This window comes from Vulpes vulpes, chromosome 12 (assembly GCF_048418805.1).
Source record: "Vulpes vulpes isolate BD-2025 chromosome 12, VulVul3, whole genome shotgun sequence".
Classification (NCBI taxonomy): Eukaryota; Metazoa; Chordata; class Mammalia; order Carnivora; family Canidae; genus Vulpes; species Vulpes vulpes.
Genome location: NC_132791.1, coordinates 183108264 through 183131068, shown reverse-complemented (window position 1 = coordinate 183131068; position 22805 = coordinate 183108264). Strand labels below are relative to the sequence as shown.

The following is a 22805-nucleotide window of genomic DNA, read 5'->3' as shown; positions in this document are numbered from 1 at the left end:
CTCCCTCTGTGCTCTCTCCGTCTCAACATAAAAATAAAATCTTTTTTAAAAAATAAAAAATTTAAAAAATAATTTGTTTTAAGATTTATTTATTTGAGAGAAAAAGCATGCACATGTGCGGGGTCAAGGGTGGGGGGTGGGAGAGAGCGCAGAAGGCAGAGGGAGACAGAGAATCTGGGGCAGATTCCCTGCTATGTGCAGAGCCTGATGCAGGGCTTGATCTCAAGACCACCAGATCATGACCTGAGCCGAAACCAAGAGTTGGACACACAACCAACTGAGTCACCTAGGTGTACTACTCCCTGACAAAACGAAGCATCTAGCCTATATCCTTTTTTTTTTTTTTTTTTTTTTTATGATAGTCACAGAGAGAGAGAGAGAGAGGCAGAGACACAGGCAGAGGGAGAAGCAGGCTCCATGCACCGGGAGCCCGATGTGGGATTCGATCCCGGGTCTCCAGGATCGCGCCCTGGGCCAAAGGCAGGCGCCAAACCGCTGCGCCACCCAGGGATCCCATAGCCTATATCCTTAATGAAAAACAAGAGACACAGACCCAATAACAGGGAGACAAAAAAAAAAACAAAACCTTATTTTTTTAAAATAAAGATTTTATCTATTTATTCATGAGACACACAGAGAGAGAGAGAGAGAGACAGACAGACAGACAGACAGAACAGGCAGAGGGAGAAGCAGGCTCCATGCAGGGAGCCTGATGTGGGACTCAATCCCGGGTCTCCAGGATCAGGCCCTGGGCTGAAGGTGGCGCTAAACCACTGAACTACCTGGGCACCCCCTTAAAAAAAAATTCTTAAAAAATAAAATGAATTTAACTTAAATCTGCTCTTTTGCTTCAAACAACAGAAAATCCCCTGTGTTATGATGCCAATGTCTTTCTTGGTCAGCACTTAAAGGCAGTCATAAATCATGCTAGAAAGGCCAAAGGGAGCCTTGAGATGCCTATTTAACAGGAACTCAGAGAGTTTAAAAGGGATAGAAAAAAGATGTGGGGTCTGATGTCTAAGCACCTGGCTGGGTCAGTGGGTGGAGCGTGCCATTCTTGATCTCTGGGTTGAGAGCCCCACACTGGGTGTAAAGATGTACATAAATAAATAAATAAATAAACAAACAAAACCTAAAAAAAGAAAGAAAAGAAAAGAAAAGAAGAGAAGAGAAGAGAAGAGAAGAGAAGAGAAGAGAAAAGAAAGAAAAGAAAGGAAAGGAAAGGAAAGGAAAGGAAAGGAAAGGAAAAGAAAAGAAAAGAAAAGAAAAGAAAAGAAAAGAAAAGAAGTAGGGCCTGATGTAAAATTCAGTATGGTGTTCTGCCTACAGCAATTCCTACACTCACACCCAGTACTTTGAGAAAACTGGAGGAGTTCTCATGGCCTTTTTTTTTTTTTTTTTTTACATGTGCTTAAGTCAAGTGAGAATTCTCAAATAAAAAAAAAAAAAAAAAAAAAGAGGGGTGCCTGCGTGGTGCAGTCAGTTAAGCATCTGACTCTTGATTTCAGCTCTGGTCATGCTCTCATGGGTCATGAGACTGAGCCCTGTGTAGGGCTCAGTCTGAGATTCTTTTTCTCCCTTTGCTCCTTTCCCTACCCATGTGCTCTGTCTCAAATAAATGAATACATCTTAAAAAAAAAAGAAAAAAAAATGAAAGCACACAGAGAGTGAATTTCACGGTCACAATATGCTCAGTAACTCTTTTGGGGTTTGAGTGAGCAATACCTGAAGAAAGGTCCAGCTGACATGAGCTCTCCCAAACCCACCAATCTGGCCCTGGGATCATGTGCCTACAATAGACCAAGGACTCTCACTCATACCCTGTACCTCCTGACAACAGAGATGCTGAGAGAAGACAGATGACCCTGTTTCACAAAGGGCTGGGACATAAGATCCCAGAAGTCTCTGGTCATCCCTGTCCTTCCTGTTTACATGAAAATCAAGTCTAGCGCTTTCCTGTACCAGGAACCAGAAAACAGCAGGGTTTTGGCCAAAGAACCCTGGAGTTTCCTCTTTTTTTTCATACACAGTTTGGTGATGGTTTCTATGGGAACCCTAAAATCTAAGACAGAGAGCCTCTAGAACTCTGGATATACCTGGCCTCACCAGCCTGCATTCATGCTACAGGGATGGCAAAAAATCAAATGACCACTGTAGCGTGATCCCCTTGCACTAGTCCTCTCTGTTAAACTTAGGCCAATTCTAAACTAAATCTGAAAGCCATTACCTGCCCTCCTAAGAATCTAGTGACTAGTGAATAACTCCGGCGTCACACACTCTTAAGAGACTGCTCTCTGAAGGAGACAAACCATCTCTAATTTTTGGCTAAAATGTACATGCCCCCAAATCAATAACCAGACAGACTCATGTTCTTGATCACTCCAATGAACATTTATCTTTACCAACGCGCTGGGTCAGTGAGACATCCTTTTCTCCTCAGAAAAAGGGAGACAGGCAGAGCCTAGGACTCACCACCACAGTAGTGGCCAGGAGGAGTGGTCAAGCCTGCCATACCAGTTCCTGGGCATGAATGCATCAGAACGCATCAGAGAAATATTTTGTGACTGTCACCTTACATAAATCAACTTCTGTCAATTAATTATATGCTACCTGAATTGTTACCTAAGTCTTTTCTCATTTACTTTGTAATGTGTGTGATCTTTAGTCTCAATTAAACTGTGAAATCTGAAGGCAGGGAGGGCTCTGGTCCAACATTGCTTTAAATAATGTACAGAGTGACGTCAGGACAGTGCCTGGCACAGAGGAGGCATTAAAAACAAACAAATAGGGCAGCCCCGGTGGCACAGCGGTTTAGCGCCACCTGCAGCCCGGGTGTGATCCTGGAGACCTGGGATTGAGTCCCACGTCGGGTTCCCTGCATGGAGTCTGCTTCTCCCTCTGCCTGTGTCTCTGCCTCTCTCTCTGTGTCTCAATAAATAAATAAAATCTTTTTCTTTTTAAAAGATTTATTTATGATAGACATGGGGGGAGGGCAGAGACACAGGAGGAGGGAGAAGCAGGCTCCATGCCAGGAGCCCGACGCGGAACTCGATCCCAGGACTCCAGGATCGCACCCTGGGCCAAAGGCAGGCACCAAACCGCTGAGCCACCCAGGGATCCCCAATAAATAAAATCTTAAAAAAAAAAAAACACAACAAATAGGGGATCCTGTCATGGAGTCTGCTTCTCCCTCTGCCTGTGTCTCTGACTCTCTCTCTCCATCATGAATAAATAAATAAATCTTAAAAAAAACAAACTGCTAGATGAATATTTACTGGCTTGTTTTCTTATTAGATTCTGATTAATATAAGAAAAAGAGAAAACGTCACCTCCATTTGACAGGGCAGAGAAGCCCAACAAGAACTGCAGAACAGCTCAGTAAGCCCTGTCTACTGCTTCCCAAGGGGGCAGAGATGCAAGCAGGCAGTCCTGTGGACCCTGTCAGAGAAGCCCAGCATTGTCAGAGAGCCTTCCTGCCTTGTGGCACACAAGATTGCAAAATTTGGCAGGAAGGGTGTGTACTCAATGTAGCAAAAGACTGACAAAACATGGGAAATGGTAGCCTTGCTACACACCCTCGTCTTCCCTCTGAGGTGCTACGTGCCACGGAAATGGAAGAACAAACACATCAGTCACAATCAATTTCCTACTGCCCAAGTCTCTGAACTCTGACTTCAAACAGGCCAACTTTACATTGCATGAAATGTCTATGTGCTGCCAAATCGAGCACCACATTGCATGACCTGATGATCTCTAGCCCCTAGGATAGGCCAGCTCTTAAGGGTTTGCTTAATTTTTGCTCAGGGAGTTACTTATGGGGGTGAGGAAGGCCGGATCGTTTCTTCCCATAGCTGTACACCCCGCCCTCCCGCCCCCCACGTGCCCTCTCCAGCACAGAGGAGAGCAGTGACACGCAAGGCCCACCCAGGGGGAGACACCCTGCCCCTGCTCTGACTGTCCATACCTAAAGCCTTCACAGATATTTGCCGGGTGAGTGGAGGGGGGATATTGATGCACACGAGGTCCACGTCTTGATGTAGCAAGACATCGTCGGTCCGGCTGGTGTAGAAGGTGATGTTCATCTCCTCGGCAAGCTGTTTTGCCTCCTCCTCAGTCTTTCCCCACAGGGCCTCCACGGTGAACCCTTCTGCCCTCAGTAGCGGAACCAAGACCCGGGCAGAGCTGCCGGTCCCAAATACACCCACTCCTGGGAGCATCTTCATGCCGGCTTCTCTGTTCACCAGCTCATCTCCTCACAAGAGCCTCCAACATGAATACGATTTTCCCACAGTACTGGTCAAACATGGCTCCTGGAACAGCAAGCATCATATTGGCTGTTAGTGGATGGCACACTCAGCTGAGGCTACCCTTCTAGACTTATCTGGAAGCAGTAAGTTCTCTGCCACAAAGCACAAATGAAATACTGCTCTAAAATGAAAACCCGCAAAAGCTTTTCTCACAGAGACTCAAGGACATTAGCAATATCCACCTACTGGAAGGTGGAAGAATGAAAAACGAGGAAAGCTGAGTTCAAATCCCTGTTTTGTTACTTAATGTTTGTGTGACTCACCGAACTGACAACAACAATAACAGCGAGTTTAAAATGTTATATTCTGTATAAAGATATTCACTCCAGCATAGGCTGTGATAAGTGAAAAACTGGGAAACAATCTAGATGTCTAATAACAGTAATGAGTAAGATAAAGAGCACTGTAAAGCCACTGAAAACCACAGGGGGTAGAATGCCCTTGATGACCTGCAAGACATCACCATCTATTCATCGAAAAGGAGAAAGACGAAACAAGAGGCGAAGTATGATATTTACGTCTTTAAAGCACAAAAGAAGTATATATGAATGAAAAATATGGAAGAGTATCTATAATATTATCTGTAAACATATTCCACACATGACATTAGAAGGACCAGAATACACCTGAATTTCTTAACAATTACTCAGGTTGATGGGATTATGGATGATTTTTGTTTATCAAACTTTTTTTTTTTTTTTTAAAGATTTTATTTGGGATCCCTGGGTGGCGCAGCGGTTTGGCGCCTGCCTTTGGCCCAGGGCGCAATCCTGGAGACCCAGCATCGAATCCCACATCGGGCTCCCGGTGCATGGAGCCTGCTTCTCCCTCTGCCTGTGTCTCTGCCTCTCTCTCTCTCTCTCTGTGACTATCATAAATAAATAAAATAAAATAAAATAAAATAAAATAAAATAAAGATTTTATTTATTTATTCATGAGAGACACACAGAGAGAGAGGCAGAGACACAGGCCCAGGGAGAAGCAGGCTCCATGCCGGAAGCCCAACATGGGACTCGATCCCGCGACTCTAGGATCACACCCTGGGCCGAAGGCAGGCGCCAAACCGCTGAGCCACCCAGGGATCCCCTGTTTTTCAAACTTTCACCAAATTTTCTACAATGAATATATCTAATTGTAGAGTTTTTACTTCTGATCACAAAGGTTATTAAATGAAATAAAAGGGTGCCTGGTTGGCTCAGGTCATGATCTCCGGGTCCTGGGATTGAGGCCCGGGTCAGGTTCCCTGTTCAGCGAAGATTCTGCTTCTCCCTCTTCTTCTGCCCCCGTCCTCCAGCTTGTACTCCCTCTTTCTAATAAACAAATACAATCTTAAAAAATAAAATAAAGAACACTAAACAAAAGTTGTCTTGGAAACCAGGATAAGATTTAAGGTGTGCTCAAGGTATCTGGTTTCCCATCTTCTAATTCAGTAGTCCTCACTCTCAATGTGTTATGTGTTGGCAATTCCAGACCCCCTGCATAAGACTATAGGGATGAGGCTGTGTTCACTATCATTTTATTTTTATTTTTTTTTTATTTTATTTTATTTAATTTTTTTTAAATTTATGATAGTCACAGACAGAGAGAGAGAGGCAGAGACACAGGCAGAGGGAGAAGCAGGCTCCATGCACCGGGAGCCTGATGTGGGATTCGATCCCGGGTCTCCAGGATCGCGCCCTGGGCCAAAGGCAGGCGCCAAACCGTTGCGCCACCCAGGGATCCCTCATTTTCTTTTTAAAGTTAAATTCATTTTTGTGTGTGTGGTAAAATACACATAAAGTTTACCATCTTAACCATTTTTATGTGTACAGGTTCAGTGATATGAAGTACACTCATATTGTGCAACCATTACCACCATCTACCTCCAAAATTCTTTCCATCTTGCAAAACTAAAACTCTCTGCCCATTAAACACTAACTTTTCTTGTCAACCCCTCACCAGCCCCTGGGAACCACCATTCTATTTTCTCATTGTTTTTAAAATATATACACATAGATTTTAAGTAATCTCTACACTCAACCTGGGGTTGAACTCATGACTCCAAGATCACGAGTCACACACGCCCTACTGACAGAGCCAGCCAGGCTTGCTGTTGCTATGAATCTGACTATGCCAGGTACCTTGCAGAAGGGGAATCATACAGTATTCGTCTTTTTGTGATTGGCTTATTTCACTAGCATAATGTCCTCAAGGTTCATCTATGTGGTAACATGTGTCAGAATTTCCTCCCCTTTTAAGGTAAAAAAATATTCCATTCCATGTATATACCATATACCAAAATATGGTGTATACATTCATCTGTACACACTCAGGTTGCTTCCATGTTTTAGCTACTGTAAATAATACTATGAATATGGGTATTCAAATATCTCTTCGAGACCCTGCCACCCCACCCCTCTTTTAAGACTCTGCTTTCAGGATGCCTGGTGGCTCACCGGTTGAGAGTCTGCCTTTGGCTATGGGTGTGATCCCGGAGTTCCAGGATCAAGTCCCACACTGGGCTCCTTGCGTAGAGCCTGCTTCTCCCTCTGTTTGTGTCACTGTCTCTCTCTGTGTCTCTCATGAATAGATAAATACAAGCTTAAAAAAAAAATACTGCTTTCAATTCTTTTAGGTTCATATCTGGAAGTAAAATTGCTAGATCCTATGGTAGATTTTTGGTTTTTTGAAGAACCACCATATTGTTTCCCGCTGGGTCTGTACCATTTTAAGTAATAATTTTATAAATACTTCATAGTCCCTTAGTTTTCTAATTATTCTCCTTTTTTTAAAAAATAAAAAAAAAAAGATTTTATTTATTCATGAGAGAGGCCGGCAGAGGGAAAAGCAGGGTACCTGCGGAGAGCCCAATGCAAGACTTGATCCCAGGACCCTGGGATCACGACCTGAACCAAAGGCAGATGCTCAACCACTGAGCCACCCAGGAGTCCCTGTTAAATTTATTTCTAAGTATTTGTTTGATACTATTGTAAATGGAATTGTTCTTTTTTTTTTTCTTAAAAAGATTTATTCATTTATTTTAGAAAGAGAGAGAGAGTGTTTCATACAGGAGGAGGGGCAGAGGGAAAGGTAGAGAGGCAGAGAGCAGCAGACTCCCCAGTGAGCAGGGAGGCCAACCCAGGGCTTAATCCCACAACTCTGAGATCATGACCTAAGCTGAAATCAAGAATTGGATGCTCAACCGACTGAGCCACCTGGGTGCCCCTGAAATTGTTTTCTTAATTTCATTTTCAGATCAAGCATCTCTTTTGTTTCTAGTATAGATACTCTGTATGTAGTATATAACCTACGTGTCTTTCTTACTGGTTGGTTTGCCGGTATAGACCAGTACATCCTGTGCTGCTTGGCACTATCTGAAGGATACCTGTGCCTTTGTGAACCACTGAAATAAGCATGACTTGAGCTGCCTCTAACTCGAGACCCTTGTCAGCTTTCTGCCCTCCTATCTCTATTTTCTGGAACATTGGATCTTGGCTTGCCCCCTACAATCCACCATTAGGTTTTATCTTAATCATCATTCTTTCTAATAATAATGAATAATGTCTGTGGACTCTCAGCTATCTCTTTTTCCTCTTTGCTGATAATTCTGCCTTTACTGACTTCCTTTCTAGTTAGAAAGAGGTCAGTCGCATAGTATCTTCTATAATTATCAGGTCCTGGACTTCTCCACTTCAGCTATTTTGGTCACCTTCTGCATTTGCAGTTTTGTTTTTGTTTTGGCTACTTACAAATCATTGATATTCCAGGAGCTTGAGAGTCTCAAATTCGTAGCACTAGACAAGTAAGCTTCTGCATAAGTTTTGTGGATTATTAATTACCAAAAGCTATAAGGGCCAGAGTGACACACAGCAACTATAATAAGCAAAGATGTCCATGTTCTAAATTCATGCTCAGGGCACTCTTCTTCCTCTCTCTCACCTCATTTCTTCATGCTCTAGTTATATTTGGGTATATGTTTGCATTGGTGGCTTAAAACAACAGAATGGATTAGAAGACATTTCAATAATCTGTTTTACTAACAGTGACTTAAAGGGCAGCTTCAACAACACTCATAAAGGGGCATCAGCTGGGCTCTGAGGAAGCCAGATGGCATGAAGCTAGGCAGGCTTGATCACTAGGTTTTTCCTGTTCAAGCAGGCAGAGCTGGTTTCCCTTATTTCAGTGACTACCCTTTCTAACCCCCCAAATTTCCTTACTCCCTGAAAGATATATATATATATACATCTTTCACATCCTCCAAAGATCTCCACAAAGTCAGTCCTGCCTAGTTCACATGCACTCCAAACGCCAGAAACTGGTCAGGAATAAAGGGTGGAAATTGCCCTGACAGGATTGGCTATATACACTTTTTTTTTTTTTTTTTTTATGATAGGCACACAGTGAGAGAGAGAGAGAGGCAGAGACACAGGCAGAGGGAGAAGCAGGCTCCATGCACCGGGAGCTCGACGTGGGATTCGATCCCGGGTCTCCAGGATCGCGCCCCGGGCCAAAGGCAGGCGCCAAACCGCTGCGCCACCCAGGGATCCCGCTATATACACTTTTAAAGCTATGGGGAAGATAGCAGAGGTTAGAGGCATAGAGTCTGCAGCCACTTCGCCTAGCTCAAGTCCTGGTTCTACCACTTACCAGCTAGGTAACCTCAGGTAAGTTTTTTAATCATTCTGTGCTTCTGTTTCCTCATCTATAAAATGGGGATAGTTGTATCTACCTCACAGAAGAGTTAAGGATTAAATGAGTTAGTATCTGTAAGGCATTTATAACAGGGCCTAGCCCATAGTAAGTCACTGCATACAGCCTTTTATTTATTTATTTATTTTAAAGATTTCATTGATTTATCCATGAGAGACACAGAGAGAAGCAGAGACACAAGCACAGGCAGAGGGAGAAGCAGGTTCCATGCAGGGAGCCCGATGCGGGACTCGATCCCCGGTCTCCAGGATCACACCCCGGGCTGAAGGTGGCACTAAACTGCTGAGCCACCCGGGCTGCCCGCATACAGCCTTTTAGAAAAGATTTCTCTGACTTAGAGGTCTCCTCTTCAGAAGCAGTGTAGGAGGGGCACCTGGGTGGCTCAGTCAGTTAAGTGTCTGCCTTTGCCTTAGGTCATGATCCCAGGGTCCTGGGACTGAGCCCTGCATCAGGTTCCCTACTCAGCAGAGATTCTTCTCCCTCTTCTGTCCCTGTTCCCAGCTTGTACTCTCCCTAGCTAGTAAGTAAAATCTTGAAAAAAAAAAATGTGTAGGAATATGAAGATAATAATCTGAGCTAAAATGCACTGAAGTGCAATAGGCTAAACAATGTTTAGTGCAACATAAGTATATGTAAGTCCACACAATCCCATTCTGCAGATGAAGATACACCAGCTCAGAGAGACTGGGTAAGTTTTTTAGGGTTCTGTAGCTGGCTGTATATGACAGAGCTGCCATAATCAGTTGTGAAACCCTGGAGAGGTTACTTAGCTTCCCTGAGCCTCTTTAAAAACAGAGGTTTTGTACGTGTGTAACAACTCTTCTTTCACTCTTCTGGCTAAGCATGAGCCAGGAAAAGTTCATTCTGTTGTCTGGCTTGGCAAGTGCCTGCCTCAGATCCACCACTCAAACCAATGCTGATCATACATCACACCTTTATTGAGGGCCTATTAGGAAGACTGTGCAGACAAAAGGATGAAAATAAAAAAAAACCAGCCCAAATTTTGGGGGCAACAAGTCAGAAAGGTGTGAAGGAGTCAGAGCTAGTGGCACCAAGTGCTAGTCTAAAGACTTTGGACTTTTATAGGTGGGTATGATTATATGCTTGGTGTGGCCCACCTTCCCCACCTGATCCCCTCTCTGCCCTGCTCTCTAAGGAGTCAGAAGGCCAATTTCTAAGGCTCTAAGGTTCCCATTGGGTTCAGCCAATGGGAAGCACCAGGAGGGGATCAGAGAGCAAGAGAGAGATAAATGGATGGATGAATTTATTTATTCTCTGCCTTTTCTCTACCAGCACATGGTTCTGGTATCCCCACCCTTTTCCGATTGTGCCTGAGATGGTAACACGGACTACCAGCTATAGCCAGTCCCTGGGTGTTCCATCATCCCTTGGAGATTTGCTTCCCTTTTTAAAAAAATATATTTTTATTTATTTATTCATGAGACACACACAGAGAGGCAGAGACATAGGCAGAGGGAGAAGTAGGCTCCTCGAAGGGAGCCCGATGCGGGACTCGATCCCTGGACTGGGATCATGCTCTGAGCTGAAAGCAGACACTCAACCAACCGAGCCACCCAGGCGTCCCAAGGTTTGTTTCCTTTACTGCTCACACCATAAATAATGAGCGTGCTAGCTGTTTTCTGCTCAGACCCTAATATAATAAGCAATGAGAACCATTAAAATGTTTTTATTTTAGGAGACTCTAGATGAAGAACCAGTTAGGATATCAAGTAAGAGATAAGGATGGAGAGAACGAAATGGAGCAGACAACTATCGACAGAATTTGGGATAATGAGAGAGGGAAGAGCCAAAAACAACACTGAACTATTATTATAGACCAAAATCCTTCATAAACACAGGCACAAAATTCTCAACGAAGTATTAGCAAGCTAAGGGATGCCTGGGTAGCTCAGATGGTTAAGCATTTGCCTTTGACTCAGGTCATGATCTCCAGGGTCCTGGGATGGAGACCCACATTGGGCTCCCAGCTCAGCAGGGAGTCTAATTCTCCCTCTCCCTTTGTCCTCCCCTCTGCTTGTGCTCCCTTCTCTCTAATGAATTAAAAAAAAATCTTAAAAAAATTTTTTTTAGCAAGCTGAATCCAACAATGTGTTAAAAGGACAGCACATCATGGCTAAGAAAATTTAATCCCAGGAATGTAAGGCTCACTCAACATTCTAAAATCAATTACTATAATCCACCATATTAATAGTCATTACTGGGGATCCCTGGGTGGCGCAGCGGTTTGGCGCCTGCCTTTGGCCCAGGGCGCGATCCTGGAGACCCGGGATTGAATCCCACGTCGGGCTCCCAGTTCATGGAGCCTGCTTCTCCCTCTGCCTGTGTCTCTGCCTCTCTCTCTCTCTCTGTGACTATCATAAATAAATTAAAAAAAAAAATTTTAAAAAAAGTCATTACTTATTAGGCCACATTAATTATAAATGCAAATTAAAACTTTCTTACTATAACTACACACCTATTAAAATGTCCAAAATTCAGAAAACCTGGTATCAAATACTGGCCAAGGCTATAATGTAATTGTTCACTGTAGGTGAAAATGAAAAATAGTACAGCCACTTTGGAAAAGAGTTTGTTATTTTATAAAGTTAAATATACACTTACCATATAACCTTACAGCCCCACTTTTTGGTATTTACCAAGAGAAACGAGAACTAACAAAACAAAAACTAAACAACAAAAAAGAGAAATTAAAACTACTGTTCATGGGCAGACCAAGGGAGGCTCTAGGCTTCCTCCAGCGTGCCCCGGGAGCTCAATAAATCCTCCAATCAGTGTTAAAAAAACAAAAAAAAAAACTACTGTTCACACAAAAACCTGTATGTGAATGTCTATTTTATAATGTCTAATATTGGTTTTATTTATAACTGCCAAAACTTGGAACCAACACCAATGTCCTTCAACTGGTGGTGAATGGAGAAACAGATGATCAATGCAATGGAATATCCCTCAGTAATGCAAAAGAGAAAACTACTGATGCATTCAACTGACAAAATGAATCTCAAGTGCCTTATGCTAAAGGTGCCAGACTCAAAAGGCTCCATACTGGGACGCCTGGGTGGCTCAGTGGTTGAGCACCTGCCTTCGGCCTAGGACATGATCCTGGAGTCCCGGGATCTAGTCCCAAATCGGGCTCCCTGCAGGGAGCCTGCTCCTCTCTCTGCCTCTCTTGGTGTCTTTCATGAATAAATAAAATCTAAAAGAAAAAAAAAAAGCTCCATACTGTGCAATTCCATTTATGTGACATAATGGAAGAGGAAAACAACAGGGACAGAAAATATTGATTGCCAAGGGATGGACTGGGTGTATTGATCAACTGCAATGGACTACAGGGAATTTTGGTGGGTGGGTGGTAAAGCAACTGTTCCATATCTTGACTATGGTGTTAGTTACATGACTGTGTGCATTTGTCAAAACCCACAAAACTGTACACCAAGAGTAAATTTATTGATATGTAAGTTATATTTCAATAAATGTGACCCCCTAACAATGATACTGAAGTTCTAAGCATAAAATGACAAGTTGTAGTGTCATTAAGAGAAAAAGGGAACCCAAAAGACCAGGCTTTTGAGACTTGTGCAGAAGCTGGGATTTGGGGGATCCCTGGGTGGCTCAGCGGTTTGGCGCCTGCCTTTGGCCCAGGGCACGATCCTGGAGTCCCGGGATGGAGTCCCACGTCGGGCTCCTGGCATGGAGCCTGCTTCTCCCTCCTCCTGTGTCTCTGCCTCTCCCTCTCTCTCTCTATGTCTATCATAAGTAAATAAATAAATATTAAAAAAAAAAAGAAGCTGGGATTTGTGGATTCTGCTCTTTCCAGAATGGTGGAATATTATCTTATCTTCTCTTCTGTATGCCTAGTTCAGGGAGCCACAGCTTCTTCAAAACCATAAGAGACCTATTCCCCACCATTGGAGGGGAAGGGGGACAAATCCAGTCTGACCCCCATTTTTCTAAGTTGTAGAACACAGTCACATCCATTCCTTTATCTATGGCTACTTTTGTAATAAATACAACAGCAGAGTAGGTGACACAGAGACGATATGGCCCACAAAATAAAAAATACTTACCATCTAGCTCTTTACTGAAAAGATTTGCTGATCCCTGCCCTATCCCATGGGCAATGAAGCTAGGAGCTCCAAGTGACAGAATATAGTCATGAAGGTAGCCAGGATTGATAAAAAGAACACCCTACCTGTGTGTGTAAGGAGTCACAGATTCTGGGAATTCTGATGTTAGTGCATAATGTCAGAGAGATCGTTTATTCCTCAGGCAGCTTGAGTAGAAGTCAGACCCTGGGCAGAAGGCGCCTGTGAATCCTTCCCTATCAGATGCAACACCCAGAACTAAAACCTGTATTTCTCAGCCTCTCCTGCAAAAAAAAGATATATCTTAAAAAGATAAATATATTAAGAAGGTACAGTTTGGTAGAGCTTCTAGGAATGTTCTTTAAAGGAAGTACTCAAAAAACTAAAATAAAAAAAAAATAAAGGAGGTACTCTGGGGTACCTGGGTGGGTCAGTGGTTGAGCGTCTGCCTTCGGCTCAGGGCATGATCCTGGGATCCATGATCGAGTCCCATATCGGGCTCCTTGTGGGGAGCCTGCTTCTCCTGCCTAGGTCTCTCTCTTTTTTTTTTTTTATTTTATGATAGTCACAGAGAGAGAGAGAGGCAGAGACACAGGCAGAGGGAGAAGCAGGCTCTATGCACCGGGAGCCCGATGTGGGATTCGATCCCGGGTCTCCAGGATCGTGCCCTGGGCCAAAGGCAGGCGCCAAACCGCTGCGCCACCCAGGGATCCCTCTGCCTGTCTTTTATGAACAAATACATAAATAAATCTTAGAAAAAAAAAAAAAAAGAACATGAAGTGTTCCAATCCATGGAAAAAAAAACAAAAGGAGGTAATCTTCATTGACAGGCACCTTTTCCCCTCTTTCTCCCTTCTTTCTGCCTGAAATGCAGATTCTATGGGTGGAGCTGACATAGTCAAATGACCACCAGGAGGCAACTTGAGGATGGAACAGAAATTCCTGCACACACTGGCACTGGGATGGTGAATCACTCTCAAGGAACTCCATTTCATGGACTAGACAGGCATGTAAACACATTTGTTATTCAGTATGACAGGTAGAGCAAAGAAATCTGTGTGTGGCATAGAGAACAGTCATCATTAACAGGGGCCACTGCTGGTGTGCAAGCAGGAAAAGCTTCCTGGAAGAGATGATGTAACAGATCCAAGTTGGTCAGAAAGACAAGAGGTCATGGGGCCTCTCCCAACACATCCAATGACAGGACCTTCCCTTTATTGGTGGCTTGCTTCTGTTCCGGGGCCATTTCAGTCAGAAAATTCTTCTGTGGATGGACCTGAAGTCCTCAGTGTTCTACACTGGGGAACTATCTGTGGTGATGATGATGAGGACTTTTTTTTTTTTTTTAAGATCTTATATATTTATTCATGAGAGACACAGAGAGAGACAGAGAGAGGCAGAAACACAGGCAGAGGGAGAAGCAGGCTCCATGCAGGGAGCCCGATGTGGGACTCGATCCTGAGACTTGATCCTGGGACTCCAGGATCACGCCCTGGGCCAAAGGCAAGCGCTAAACAGCTGAGCCACCCAGGGATCCTGTCTGTGATGTTTCTAATGAACCTGTCATGTTTCCTCTAAACTTCCTAGGTGGTGGTAGGTCATTTGCAAGATGGCCACAATAACTCCCTTTTTTGTTTTCATGCCATCAGGTAGTGAAATCACTTCCCACAATGACTTTGGACTTAATCATGTCACTTGCCCTGGCCAATGGCACATTAGCAAAATGACATAAGACGTTTGAAAACTACTTGTGCATGAAGGCTTGCTCTCTCACTGCTCTTGGGTTCTCCTGGGCCATTGCCATGTGAACAAGCCTAGGTCACCCTGTTGGATCACAAGAGACATGTGACCAAAGTCATCCTCATCCTGCCCCATCTGATACAAAGCCATCTGCCAGTTATGAGTGAGACTACCTCTGGCCATCTAGTTCTGAGCCGACCCAGATCAGAACCACCACCCAGATCTCCCAAAGAATTAGGACAAAATCAAAACAATACATTGTAAACTTTTAACTCACACTATGTCATATGTCAATTATATTTTAATAAACCTGGAGGATAAAAGAGTGACTCATGGGAAATATTTGTTTGAAACTACTGAGTTGTGATGTTTGTTAATTGTTGGTTATATAGCAAAAGCTTTCTGATACACTCCTTTACACACAAAAATCCCCTACTTCCCTTGGGCCTTCCTCATATATGCTCTATCAGAAGAGTAGCACTGGGCCAAGACTGCTCTGGTTTGCCCACTCTCTGGTTTATCATCAACACCCTGAAAGAGAGCCCCCAGAACTAACTGTCATATCCTGAGCATACTCTGTCTTGGCCTTCTTTCTCTGATTACTATACTCCTATTATGCAGCTTACATTCATTACAGAATTTAGACAGCCATGCCATCCTGACACACAGTAAGATTGTTCTCATGTCCCAATAAATATTCTGCACTTGTATCATCAAGTTTTCAAAATGTTTAATTGTGGTAAAATGCATATTAACATAAAATTTACCATTTTTAAACTTATAGTTCAGTGGCATTAATAACATTCATATTGTCACACAACTATCATCTACCATCCATCCATCCACAGAAACATTAGATTCATTAGACAACACCACCCTAACCCCAACATCACCCTACCCCCCCCAACACTCAGCAACCACCATTTTACTTTCTGTTTCTGAGTTGACTCTCTAGGTGGACTACCTCAAATAAGTAGAATCCTATAATACTTGTACTTTTGTGATTGGTTTATTTTCTTTAGTATCAGGTCCTTAAGGTTCATGCGTGATGTAGCATGTATCTAAGTTTCCTTCCTTATTAAGGCTGAATAGTATTCCATTGTACATATACACATTTTACTTATCCATTCATCTGTCCATCAATACTTGGGTTGCTTCCACATTTTAGCTATTGTGAATGATGCTATGATCATGGGTGTACAAATCAGTTTTTTTTTTTTAAGATTTTATTTATTCATGAGAGAGAAAGAGAGAGAGATTCAGAGACACAGACAGAGGGAGAAGTAGGCTCCATGCAGGGAGCCCGACATGGGGCTTGATCCCGGGTCTCCAAGATCCCGCCCTTGGCTGAAGGCAGCGTTAAACTGCTGAGCCACCGGGGCTGCCCCCAAATCAGGTTTTTTTTAAAAAAATATTTTATTTATTTATTTGAGAGAGAGAGAACAAGGAAGGAGGAGAGGCAGAGGGAGAAAAGTGACTTCCCGCTGAGCAAGGAGACTGACCCAGGGGTCGATCCTAGGACCCTGGAATCATGACCTGAGCCGAACGCAGATGCTTAACTCACTGAACTACCCCAGGTGCCCCCAAACTAGTTTATCTGAACCAAACTTTAAAAGTTTCCTCTAAAAAATTAAAATAAAATAAAATAAAATATTTCCTCTAATAAATGTCATTTAACTTAGGCATTTGTCAATTGAGATATTTTTGAATATTTATTCACTATTTGCGCCAGCTTTGTATCAGTTGCAAATATGATCAGCAGGCTATGTCCTTCAAGCCAAAACAGCTATCTTTAAATTAAATATTATATTGTTACCAAATGCACACACAGGAAATCTGAATTGACCAAAATCTCAAGGTCAGAAACCAATTGCATGCAGTTTAGGCATCCAGCACAATTGGCCCTTGATAAATGTCTGTTAGATGATGTGTCCTTTATAAATCCATATACCTTTCAGAGTTCAATGGTTGCCTTTCCCTGTGTTCAGAGGTCATTTGTTTAATACAATGTTCTAATATTTTTCTGAGGAATCATCTCTGAAAACTGGGAAAAATGCTGCACCTCGTCCATCTTCTGGTATCTCCCTCTGCTTTATAATGACTCAAAAATTTGTTGACAGTATATGGGGCTATATATAGCATGGTCACCTGCTAATATTCTCAGACTGTAAGGAGGTAATTCAAATGGATCAGGAGAACAAAGCTGTTCTGAGAACTGGGTATCCTCCCTTCCCTGAGCCTGCTTTTTCCAGCTACGTCTCCCCCCTCAACTCCAGCTAAGTCTTTAATAAAAGGAGAAATATAGAAAAATAAAAAATAAAAAAAAAAGAAAAATAAAAAATAAAAAATAAAATTAAAAAATAAAAGGAGAAATGTAAGAGAGGAATTCAGTAGTTAATGTTTTGTCTGTCAGAGTATTCTCTATTTATCCTCACTACCTCTCAGTATATCTTTAAGAAGAATTCTTTTGATTAACTGCAGGTTTTTTTCAATCATTATTACTTGTCCTGAGATTGTGTCTCCCTGATCCTATTAGAAGCATCCAGCTCTTCAGAAGCATGCAGATGGATAGTGTGGGTGGTTCTAGCCAAGCTATTTAAAATGTACCTATAATAGTTTGCCCTGTAACTATTCTTTTTTAAATTACAAATCATGCTTTCTATTTTTCAGTGCCAGGCTTCAAAAAGAACCATTAGGGATTTCTACAGATAAAGTTACTGCCTTGTAATACTATCTTTAATAAATTTTTTAAAAAAGATTTATTTATTCATGAGAGACATAAGAGAGAGAGGCAGAGACACAGGCAGAGGGAGAAGCAGGCTCCACACAGGGAGCCTGATGTGGGACTCGATCCCAGGACCCTGGGATGATGCCCTGAGCCGAAGGCAGACACCCAACCACTGAGCCACTCGGGTGTCCCTCAACCTAATTTTAAAACAGATTGTGACATTAGCTTAGAGAATTATAGTCTATATTTCAGGTGCTTATGTATACAATGACACATATAATTCATGCAAATTGATTCATTAATAAATACTTATTTTATTTTATTTTATTTTATTTATTTATTTTTTATAAATACTTATTTTAATTATCTACTATTGGCCATGCCTGGCAAAGCATGTTGGTGAGCAGAGCAGATAGTTTCTGCCTGCAGAGTTTACAGTTGAGCAGGAGAGATAAGACAAATCATTACATAAATATGTCATTATAATTTGAGATAAGCAGTATAAAAGCAAAGAACAGGGTACTCTGAGAGCATTCAAAAGGGTATGAATTAACTTTATTTAAGGAAACATTGGGCTCCTGGGTGGCTTAAGGGTCTGACTTTTTTTTTTTTTTTTTTTTAAATTTTTTTTTTTATTTATTTATGATAGTCACACAGAGAGAGAGAGAGAGAGAGGCAGAGATACAGGCAGAGGGAGAAGCAGGCTCCATGCACCGGGAGCCTGACATGGGATTCGATCCCGGGTCTCCAGGATCGCGCCCTGGGCCAAAGGCAGGCGCCAAACCGCTGCGCCACCCAGGGATCCCAAGGGTCTGACTTTTGATTTTAGTTCAGGGTCTCCAGGATCACACCCTAGGCTTGAAAGCAGAACTAAACCGCTGAGCCACCAGGGCTGCCCCAAATAAAATCTTTAAAAAAAAAAGAAAGGGGGGGCAGCCTGGGAGGCTCAGCGGTTTAGCGCCGGCTTCAGCCCAGGGAGTGATCCTGGGGTACCGGGATCAGTCCCAAGTCGGGCTCCTGGCATGGAGCCTGCTTCTCTCTCTGCCTGTGTCTCTGCCCCTCTTTCTCTCTCTCTGTATCTTTCATGAATAAATAAATAAAATCATTTATTTATTTATTTGTTTGTTTGTTTGAGACACAGAAACACAGGCAGAGAGAGAACCAGGCTCCATGCCGGGAGCCTGATGTGGGACTGGATCCCGGGACTCGATTGTGCCCTGGGCCAAAGGCAGGCGCCAAACCTCTGAGCCACCCAGGGATCCCCTAAATAAAATCCTAAAAAAAAAAAAAAAAAGGAAAAAATAAAATGAGTTTCATCTCAGATTAAAATGTTCAGAATTTCAAACTGTCAAATGTGCAAATAGCTTAATGCTATGCATTCAAGGCATCGTGGCCAACAATCCTATAGTACTGGCCATTAATACTTCAGCTACCTGATATTTGTCAAATACAATTAAAATGTTGCAAAATCCAAGAGCCAATTTTCATCCTCATCCCACTTTGAGGCTGGTAGCAGCAGGATGATATAGCATGTTCGACTCTTTGAAACATTCTTAACTTCCAGAACACAAATTTCTCCTGCTGCTCTCCTATCTCTTTTGACTACTTCTCAATCCTCTCTGCTAGTTTTTCCTGATAATGACTTTGGTAACCATGATTATCCTATTCAGTCTCATGGCTTAAATATATGTATTATCTATTTTCTGAGGCCTTGCAAAGTTTTAAGCCAGGTCCTCTTTCTTAAGCTTCAGACTAGTATAAACAACTGCCTATCTGATATTTCAACTTGGATTTTTATTTCATTTCATTTTATTTTAGTATGGTCCATACCCATTGTGGAACCCAATGCATGGCTTGGACTCATGATACTGAGATCAAGACCTGAGCTGAGATCAAGAGCCAGATACTTAACCAACTGAGCCACCCAGGCGCCCTAGATGTTTATATTAACAGGCATCCCAGACTTAATATGTCGAGACTTAAGCTCCTGGAATTATCCACTCCCGCCCCAACTTGTTCTTCCACAATGGATTCCACTCCCGCCCCAACTTGCTCTTCCACAATGGCTTCATCTCAGAAACTGGTAACACAAATCTTCTAACAGCTCAAGTCAAAATCTTGGGAATAATCATTGATTCTTATTTTCTCACACTTCAAATCTGATCCATTAATAAATCTTGCTGGATCTCTACCTTCAAAATATATCCTGAATCCAAGCATTTCTCACAACTCCTATAGTTCCCACCTCAGTTCAAGTCATAAGCACCTCTGTTATCTACATTATTAAAATAGCTAAGTTAGAGGATCCCTGGGTGGCTCAGCAGTTTGGCACCTGCCTTCAGCCCGGGGCGTGATCCTGGAGTCTTGAGATCAAGTCCCACATCAGGCTCCCTGCATGGAGGCTGTTTCTCCCTCTGCCTGTGTCTCTGCCTCTCTCTCTGTGTGTGTCTCATGAATAAATTAATTAAATCTTTAAGAAAAAAATAAAATAGCTAAGTTGGCACTCTACCCTAACCCCTCTACCTCATACTGCACCCCAATCTATTCTCAACACAGCACTGAGAATAGTAAATCAATTAAAATGTAAGTCAGAACAAGTAATTTCTCTACCTGAGCCCTCCAGAGGCTTCCCATCTCTTTTGGAATAAAAGCCAAAGTTCTTCCACCGACCTACAAGGTCCTTCCTACAAAGTCTGTCCTCATTCCTTTCCTCCTTTTATCTTTTTCAGCTATGTCCTATTTCTCTTTCCCTTGGTCATTCTGCTCCAGCCACAGTGGTTAGTACTGACTATATTGCAAATATGTGAGGTATGCTCCTGTCTCAGGACCTTTGCACTTGCAGTTCCCTTTTCTGTATACATATCCACTTGGCTTACTTTCTCCCTCAGTTCTTTCAGGCCCATACTCAAATGTTATTTGATATTGTATCAGAAACAAGTTATTCCCTCAATATATGTCTCCCCCAACCACCCCTGCTAGAACATATGCTTAAGACAGGGAATTTTTTTTTTTTTGTCTCTTTTATTCATTATTGTATTCCCAGTACTTAGAACAAAGCCTGATATATAGTGGGTGCTCAATAAATATTGCTGAAAGGATTAAAGATTTCAGATCTTGTTAATAAACCAAGATGTATATACTGAACTCAGAAGAACTTTATAATTCAGTAGAGTCTTGCCATACGTTCACCAATATAATAGAGATTACTTACATCACTAATCTAAGTAGTTTGAGGCAAAATCTGATTTACTGGTTTAGAAAAGAAAACAAGCATCATATGACAACAGAATACCTCTGTCTACCACTTGGGATCAGGAAAATGAGCTGCTGCTCTGAGTCTTTAACTACAACTTGACCACTAAGGAGGTGTCCTCACCTAGAATTTACTCTCCCACTAACATCCCTCCTCCACATGACTCATACTTACTAGTTAGCTCAATCCCCTGTGGTCAAGTTTCCTCCCTCTAACAGAGAAGCACAATGTATGTAAAGGGCCTTGTAGGACCACAATGACCCAGCACTTAGGGATTTTGCTCCAATATCAACAGACAATTGTGAGGGGAAGACAAGTAAGAGTGGACTCAAACAGGTGACAGTGATTCAGTCATAAGGAGCCTGGTTACAGTGAAGCATTCCTGCCCCCACAGCCAGCCATCACTACATTTCACTAACCGGATTAAGTGCCCCTGAAATGGATCAACTGTTCTGGTTCCCTAACAGATACCTAATGTTTCTCCTGGTCTTGACCATTTCCTTCCCTAGACTGTAAAAGCCCCTAGGATAAAGCCCAAATTCCTTGATAATGTTCACAAAACATCTCCCACAGTGAGGTGGACCCTTTCCCAGATCTCTACCCTACTACTTTCCCCTTATACTGCATTTAACATGCTAGCAGCTATCATATCTAGCTCCTTCAGTCTTGCTCTGAGGTTCTGGTCCAAGCTGTTTACTCTGCTTGGAACAATCTTTTCTTACTTCTTCAGGCTAACTCCTTCTGAGATTTGGCAGTTCTCCATTTAAATATCACTAATTCTTTTCCCTTTTTTTTTATTTTTAAGATTTTATTTATTTATTTCAGACGGTGGGGGCGGGGGAGAGAGTACACGCACAAGTAGGGGGAATGGAAGAAGGAGAAGCAGACTCTTGGCTGAGCAGGGAGTCCAATGAGGGACTTGATCCCAGGACCCCAGGATCATGACCTGAGCTGAAGGCAGACACTTAGCTGACTGAGCCATCCAAGTGCCCTAAACATCACTTCTTTAGAAGTCATGCCTAGCCTGGGTTAAGTGAGTCAGCTCAGTTCACAGTAGCTTTGGATTTGGTTTTCAAAGTGCCCATCACTCTTTCATTGGATCATCTATTTAGTGTCCATCATCCTGTCTACCTCACACCGTGGACCTGTCAACTGTCACAGAACACAGTGCCTGACACAGAGTAGCTGCTGAGTACTACCTGAAGAATGAACATATGAATGAGTAGTGTGAGAATGAATAAATCAGGAAGTCAGGTTAAAGCCTGTATTGATGGTGCACTAACTAGAAGGCAACAGCTTTTCCTGCCTAATTCCTTCTTTGCCTTTCTGATTTTAAACATTTTTAAAATTATTTAAAATATCAAATAGTATTATGTTTATATATTATTTAAAATATATTTAAAGTATTAAAAATTTTTAAGAGTATAAGCTACTTTTTTAAAAAAGATTTTTATTTATTTATTAATGAGAGACACAGAGAGTCATAGGCAGAGGGAGAAACAGGCTTCCTCTGGGGAGCCCGATGCGGGACTCGATCCCAGGATCCCGGGATCACGACCTGAGCCAAAGGCAGACGCTTAACCACTGAGCCATCCAGGCGCCCCTAAGCTACTTTTTTTTATAAGTAAGCTCTATGCCCAATGTGGGGCTTGAACTTATAACCCCAAGATCAAGAGTCACATGCTCTACTGACTGAGCCAGCCAAGCACCCCAAGTATAACCTCTGAATGGTGCCCCAGAACTGAGACAGTGGAACATTATTACCAAAGTAGAAGGGCATGGAGGCTTAACAACCAGTCGCAAAGGGATCTATGAGAGTCTAATGTCTAATTCTTGAGCATGATAAAGGAGACAAAACCATGAAGGACAATTTTAATTGTTCTGCAAAACTGAGGACAAGCTGGGGAAATAAGCAGGAATGCCTTCTATGTGGCCTTCAACATCAGTCATGTACCAAGAATTAATTAGGAAGATGTGTCTAACAC

The 22805-nt window shown here is 42.5% G+C and overlaps 1 protein-coding gene across 5 annotated transcripts in view; it reads right to left on the bottom strand.

Annotated features, from left to right (window-relative positions):
• GFOD2 (Gfo/Idh/MocA-like oxidoreductase domain containing 2) overlaps nucleotides 1-22805 on the bottom strand; it is a 37639-nt gene that overhangs the window by 5715 nt on the left and 9119 nt on the right. For 4 of the 5 annotated variants that reach the window (XM_026011516.2, XM_072731673.1, XM_072731672.1 and 1 more), the window contains exon 2: nucleotides 3965-4310. In XM_026011516.2, the coding sequence (XP_025867301.1) occupies nucleotides 3965-4223 (259 nt within the window). In that variant the 5' untranslated portion in view covers nucleotides 4224-4310. Of the gene's footprint in view, nucleotides 1-3964; nucleotides 4311-13206; nucleotides 13384-22805 lie in introns of all 5 variants that reach the window. The other variant, XM_026011517.2, reaches the window with a different exon arrangement.